Below are 7,027 nucleotides of genomic sequence, written 5' to 3'. Positions count from 1 at the left end.
CCCCTGTGAGTACAAGGCCCTGGGCTAGGATGGGTTCCGGGGAGCCAGCAGGGAAGAAGACAGCCAGGGTTCCTGAACGCAGGGAGCTGACACTCTGAAGGGGAAGACAGATATTAAACACATAGTGACACCCTTGATAACTTCATCACCATTCATTGATTCTACCAACAATCATTTCTTGAACATCCATGACGTGCCAGGCGCTCTGCTAGGCACTCGAGACTCCTCAGTGAATAAAACGCACAAAAATCCCTCCTCTTCTCAAATGTAAAATTGTTCTAAGTACTATAAAAGTGTGGGTTCGTGTATCTGCCAACACTCAAGGTTTAGAAAGAGCCAGCGATTAATTACATTTTCACTTGTCTCCTCCTGGGAAAAACCCCCATCCTGTTAAGGCCTGAGAAAAGGTGTCCTTGTCTAAATCCCCCAGCGGCGGCAGGACCTAGGACCCTCTGCATTCCTCCCCATTTATAAAGCGGTTCAGCCTCAAGCCCAAAGCCCTGGGTCAGCCCCTGGCCAGTGAGGAGGTCCCCAGAGGAGGCTGGGCCCAGCCTGGCTGGGGGGAGCTTCCTGCCTCAGACCCTGCTCCCCTGCCTCAGTCTCCCTTTCCTCCCCTAGTCTCTTCCCTCTTCTCTCTTTCCTTCCTCTTTCACCTCCTTCTCTCCTGCCTTCTTTCGCTTCCTCCTAAGAGGGGACCATTTCCCCCCAAGACCCAGACACAGCTCTTGCCCCCCCGGAATGGACAATGCACTGCGGCTGCCTGGATGAGGGCATCCCTGCCATCACCTCCCGTCACTTCTGGATCTCAGGTGAGCCTCCGCCAGGTGTCCCAGCTGTGCTCCAGCAGTGCCCCAGAGGCCTCGGGAGCAGTGGGGCAGCGCTCACTCCCCTCTCCACCCCAGGCCTGGCCTTCCCCGACTGGGCCTGCAAAGCCGAGTCGTCCCCAGGCTCCCGGCAGATCCAGCTATGGTACTTCATCCTGGAGCTGCTGCAGAAGGAGGAGTTCCGCCATGTCATCGCCTGGCAGCAGGGAGAGTACGGGGAGTTTGTCATCAAGGATCCAGACGAGGTGGCCCGCCTCTGGGGCCGCAGGAAGTGCAAACCACAGATGAATTATGACAAGCTGAGCCGGGCCCTCAGGTGAGAGGAGGCAGCCGACGTGGCCAGACAGGGGAGAGTTCAAAGGAAAGAGCCGTGGTTTCGGGCACCCCTGTCAGATTCCCGCCCCTCCAAGGCTTGGGAAATGCTCTGGAGTGTGGTGAGATGTCCAGTGGTTATCCAGGATCAGCTTGGGGTTTGCCTTGGCAGCTTGGGGACGGGGGATGTGGCTGCGTCCCTGACTGCATCCTCCCTGCCACTGGGCCAACCCTTTATTCTCAACCTTGGAATCTCCAGATATTACTACAATAAGAGGATCCTGCACAAGACCAAAGGCAAAAGGTTCACTTACAAGTTCAACTTCAGCAAGCTCATCGTCGTCAACTACCCTCTGTGGGAGTCATGGGCACCGCCATCCCTCCACTTGCTGCTGGGGGCCCCTGCTCTGTTTTGACCAGCCCTGGTGCCCATGGGTGTACAGAGTGAGGTAGGCATGAAAGCTGGTCCCATCCCCAGAGCTCCACCAGAACCTGCCTCTCTGCCTCAGGGGCCCATCAGCTTTCAATGTTCTTCTCCCCCTGCATCCTTAGTCCCTGAGTGTCCCAGGGGTGGGGGTGATACTCTGAACCACCCCTACATACTTAACGATCCCTACAGTAGAGCACCTGCCTATGAGAGAGGGCAACTCCTTCTGTGCCAGGATCACAGGGAAGGAGGTGGCGGGGTCTCAGGGGAGGGCCCAGGACATGTGGGCAGTGCTGACTTAGCAACCATTATGAGAGTATTTCATTATTGTAATGACTGGTCATTAAAACAAACAATGTATACTGGGGAATACACGCCAGGGAGGGTCCATTCAACCCCTGAGCCTGCTCTCCTCACTCCCCAGCTCCTGCATAGCAGGCTGTCCACCCACTGGGCCATGGCAGAGCAGCTGGCTGGACAGCGGACCCCTCAAGGACCACCAGAGGCCTCCAGGGACAAGAAGGGAAGCGGCAGCATTGTCCACCGTGAGTGCTCAGGACTGGGGTGGGCCCAGGGAATCTTAAGCAGAGGACGGAAGGACCCTTTTTTTTTTCTTTTGGCGGTACGCGGGCCTCTCACTGTCGCGGCCTCTCCCACTGCAGAGCACAGGCTCCGGACGCACAGGCTCAGCGGCCATGGCTCACGGGCCCAGCCGCTCCGCGGCATGTGGGATCTTCCCGGATCGGGGCACGAACCCGTGTCCCCTGCATCGGCAGGCGGACTCTCAACCACTGCGCCACCAGGGAAGCCCCCGGGAGGACCCTTTTGATTGAGCACATGGGTGAGGGGGCATGAGTCAAAGGATAAGTCATGTATTCATTCAACAAACATTTATTGCTCACCAGCTATTTACTAAGTGTGTGGACCCAGAGATGAAAGATGGCTCTCAAGATGCTCGGAGATCAGTAGGGAACAGAGATGGGAGGATGGTCAGTGACCAGTGCTGAGATTCTGGGAAGCACGAGGTGCTATGGGAATGCAGATGAGTTGGGGCTTCCTGGAGGAGGCTACACCTGAGCAGGTGAAGAAGATGGAGAAAGATGCCCAGGCAGAGGGAACAGCATTTGTGAAGTAAAAAGCTGCAAGTGAGTGTAGTAAATCTGAAGATCTGCTGGCAGCTTACATGGTGAGACTAAGGTGCGTGATGGGAGTGGGAACAAGGAGGCGGGTGAGAGACGAGGCTGGCGAGGCAGACAGGCGTCTGGTCACAGAGGGCCTCTGAAGCCATGCTGAGGGGGCTTGGACTTGATCCTGTGGACAGGAGGGACCCAGAGGGAGAGGCACATCCAGATGTTCATTTTGCAAAGACGACTTGGGTTGATGTAGAGTTTGTGGTGGGAGAGGCATACAACTGATGTTGGAGGCTTTGAAGATCATCTAGGCAGAGGACGATGGGGACAGAACCAAGGCAAGGGCCATGGGTGGAGAAGGAGGCCCAACTGAAGAGAGATTGGGAAGATAAAGTTCACCCATTCATTCCCTTATTCACTCATTTCTTCTTTCAACAAATAGCTCATGGGCTCCTGTTGAATGTGCCAGGCCCTGTCCTAGGGCCAGGGGTGCCAATGTGAGCAAGACTGCCTTTATAGAGCTTGTAGACAAGAGGGGGTTTGCGGACATTCAGTTAATAATCCAACAAGTAGATAAGTAATGATAACTGTGCTAACTGCTACAGGGAAGTTCAGGGTGCAGCCGGGAAGACTTCCTTGACAAAGTGACATTTGAGCTGAGACCCAAAATGTAAATCGGTGCCGGCTTAGTTCGGAGGGAGAGAGGAGAGCATGGCAAGCAGAGAGAATAAGGTGTGCAAAGGTCCTGGGGCAGGAAAGAGGAACCGGGAGGAAGCCAGTGCGACAGCACATGGTGATGGAGGGGGACACGGCAAAAATGCAGGCAGAGGCCAGTTCTTCCAGGACTGTAAGCTGGGAAGAGGCAAAGTCAGATTTTCTGTGAAAAAGATCAACAGAGACACTTGACCAACACAAGGCTCTTCTGCAGAGGCCCAAGACCTATCCCTCCACTTCTGGCAATTTCATGGAACAAAGACCCATGGCCCTCACCCCACCCAAGTGCAGCTGAGAGCCCAGAGGTCCCACCTCCCAGAGAATGCAGGGCACCTGGCTCTGGGTCCTCATGAGCGCAGCCAAGGCTGTGGGCGTAGGGCGGCCCAAGACCTGCTAGGACTCGTAGGGCCACAAGTCTGGCAGCCTGCAGCAAGACAGCACCTGAACACCTCTCTGTTCTTCCACCCACACCCACCCCTTCCCAGTTCTGGGAATGCCTTGGGCACAGAGCTGCTCTCTTTGGGAAACTATGAGGGGGAAATCAAAAAATATTCCCTGGCGAGCCCCCGCTTGGCCTGAGGTATTTTGCACCTGCCTGCCCTCTGCGGGTGCCCAGGCCCTGCCTGTGCTTGGGTCCTGGGGCACCCTAAGCCGCTTCAGGTCTCTGGGAGCCTAGCAGCAGCCACATGCCCACTTCTGGAGCGGGATTCCAGAAGGGTGTGCCAGCCCTTCACTCCACCTTCACTCACAGCATTTGGTGTCAAGAGAGGAAGCTGCTTCTGGGCAGAAGAGCGGCCAGGACTACTGAGCCAGGGGCAGAAGCTGCAGGACCAGAGCTGGGAAGGGGCGGGGAGGGGTAGGAGGACTCTTAGAACCATCTTCTCCACATGCCTACTCAGCTGTGGGGCCCTGAGGGGGAACACTGCCCCCAGGAGCCCCAGGGGACACAACCTTCCTGGGGGAAGACAGCAGTCTCCACGTCATCTAAGGACCCAAGAAAAGGACAGTGACTTAGGAGGAGGTACATTCTTGCAGGGGTCTCCACGCTTTTTCTCACGAAGGATCATTTTCACTACTTTCCCCTTTCACAGATCCAACATCAGAAATATTGTTCCTACCAAATAAATCGGATGAATTAAGTAACAACTAAGTTGTTTTTCCAGTTTTTACTAACTATAGCCTTGCTGATGTCATCACCTTGGGTTGATACTTGCTAAGAAAAAATGTGGAACTGGAGTTAGGTTTTTTGAACTATAGAAAGTGGTGTGAAGTTCTATATAATCATCCCCAGAGATCCCAGGCTAGGAGTCCCTATTGCAGGATCCTGGGGAAACAGGGCAGATTTGGAAGGAATGGAAGGAGGGAGGGCTTCTTGGAGGAGGAGAGCTATAGGCCAGAGCCAGCCGGAGAAGGGGAAGGCTGGGGCTCACCCCACATGCTTGGCCTCACAGCTCAGCAGGCCCCATGATGCTGCTTGATCTTAGCTGGGAGCAGGGGGTTTATGGATGAAGGAACTAAGGACTGAGAATTTAAATGACAAGCCCAGGGTCACACAACTAGATCTTTGCCCAGCTAGAATAGAACTAAAGTCCTTTGCTACAGGGACGAGGAGAGTGAAGAATGGATCCATTGAGTTATGGCAAAGAATATCCTCATTCATTCATCCAACACATTTTTATTGAGCACTTAATACACGCCAGGCTGGGTTGGATCCCGGGATCCAGAATGAAACAGACACAGTTCCTGCCACCACAGTGTTGGGAACACAGATATTAATAATCACACAAATGACTCCTGATTCTAAGCAACAGGGCCCTGGAGGAGAGTACCAGGAAGGATGAGGGGGGAGTCCAGGGGCTCTCACCTAGGCTGGGAAGGCTCAGAGGCTTCCCCAAGGAGATGACATTTACGATAAGATGTGAAGCAAAGAAAAAAGGAAGGTGCACAGGTGGGGAGAGGTTTCAAGCAGGAGCAAAAAGAAATGGGAGGGATTCCCTGGTGGCACAGTGGTTGAGAGTCCGCCTGCCGATGCAGGGGACACGGGTTCCTGCCCCGGTCCGGGAAGATCCCACATGCCGAGGAGCGGCTGGGCCCGTGAGCCATGGCCGTTGAGCCTGCGCGTCCGGAGCCTGTGCTCCGCAACGGGAGAGGCCACAACAGTGAGAGGCCCGTGTACCGCAAAAAAAAAAAAAAAAAAAAGAAATGGGAAGTGGGCAGAGAAAGGAGACATCTCCAGCGGTGGGGACTCACTGACCCTCTCTCTCTCTGTGTCTCTCTCTTTCTGTCTCTCTCTCTCTCTCTCTCCCTCTCTAGGACTTGGCTCTGCCCCTGCCCACTGCCGGCTCAGCCCTTGCTGCCATTTGGGGAGCCCCCAAGACGAGCTTCCCAGTTTTGCCTCCTTCACCCCTCCCCTGCCACCCCCTGTCCCCTCTGACTGGCCCCACCTCTCAGGGCCTTTTTTGCCCCCTGTCCCCACAGGGCAGCACTTCCCAGGGTCCTCCATGCCGGACACCCTGCTCCCAGGACCCACAGGGGCTGCAGGGGCCCCAGGGGCCCGGCATATTCCTGGCCTTCCTCTGTTGGCCGGGCTGGCGCAGGGGGCTGGGGAGAGGCTCTGGCTCCCAAGCCTGAGGCCCGAGGGGCTGGAGGTAAAGCCTGACCCCACGATGGATCCCAGAGAGGGCTTCTCCTCAGAGAGGCAGGAACCCTACATTGTAGAGGAAAGTCCCGTGTCCCCCAATCTGCAGAACTTCAAAGCAGTGTGGTCCTTGGATCCTCCTTAATGGGAGAGGAAGATGTGAAGTGGGGGGGGTGTCCCCCAAACTCCATCTCACCTCTTATCTACCTCCCTTCTGGCTTTGCTCCTTCCCCTGGCTGGAAACAGCTTTAAATTGTAGAACGATCTGAAGGAACGGAGTTGCACCCAAGGAGGTGGAGGGCATCGCAGGGAAAAAGCGAATGTGGGGAAGGGGAAAATTGAGGCAGAGTGCCCCCTCCCACCAAATTGCTAATCAGATTAAGGAGACATTCTTAATCTCAACTTTTTTGAGGGAGAAAGAGAATAAGGTTTCCATAGATTTCCATCATTTGAAAGACCCTATACCTGCCCACATGAGACGGGAAATTAAGAGTCTAAGTTGGGGAAGGGTCAGGAGTTGTTTTGTTCCCCGAGTCTCAGGGCAACTCCCTTCTTCGCTGGGGCCCTTGTCCTTCATCAGTCTAAGGTCTCCCCTCTCTCTCCTGCCCCTCCATGCAGCTCTCTCCGATCCCTCTGATTTCTGCGACATTGGGAGCTCCTGTCCCCTCCTTTCCCCAAGACCCAAGCAAGTGGGGTCAGGAGGGATGGGCCTCCTCAGCTGTGTAATACTCCACTGCAGACCATGAATAAAATGCCCTTGGCAAACCTCCCTCGTGGCTGACCACCCCCTCCTGCGTTCCTGCTGCCCTCTGATCTGGTATGGAGTTAAACATCACCCAAGATTCCTGATGGGAAGGGGGGAGAGGGGGTTGGGAGGAAGAGTAGGAATCAAGCCAGCCACTCTCCTCCCTTCTGCTGCCATCATGCCCCAGAGAGAAAGGCTGAAGCTGTAGCCCGAGGAGCTGCCCTGGCCAGTGAGAAA

At 55.2% G+C, this 7,027-nt stretch overlaps 1 protein-coding gene across 1 annotated transcript; it reads left to right on the top strand.

The window, feature by feature from the left end:
- Positions 1-685: 685 nt before the first annotated feature.
- ETV3L (ETS variant transcription factor 3 like) lies at positions 686-6,190 on the top strand. Its single transcript, XM_027095267.1, is given in 5 exon segments — positions 686-809; positions 903-1,140; positions 1,396-1,585; positions 1,988-2,108; positions 5,721-6,190. Coding segments are annotated over 5 exon segments (1,083 nt in total). The 5' UTR covers positions 686-745.
- Positions 6,191-7,027: the final 837 nt, after the last annotated feature.

The sequence above is a fragment of the Aethalodelphis obliquidens genome, unplaced genomic scaffold (assembly GCF_003676395.1).
Source record: "Aethalodelphis obliquidens isolate GAN/ISIS:26980383/991018 unplaced genomic scaffold, ASM367639v1 scaffold90, whole genome shotgun sequence".
Lineage (NCBI taxonomy): Eukaryota > Metazoa > Chordata > Mammalia > Artiodactyla > Delphinidae > Aethalodelphis > Aethalodelphis obliquidens.
This window is presented reverse-complemented; position numbering and strand designations above follow the sequence as displayed.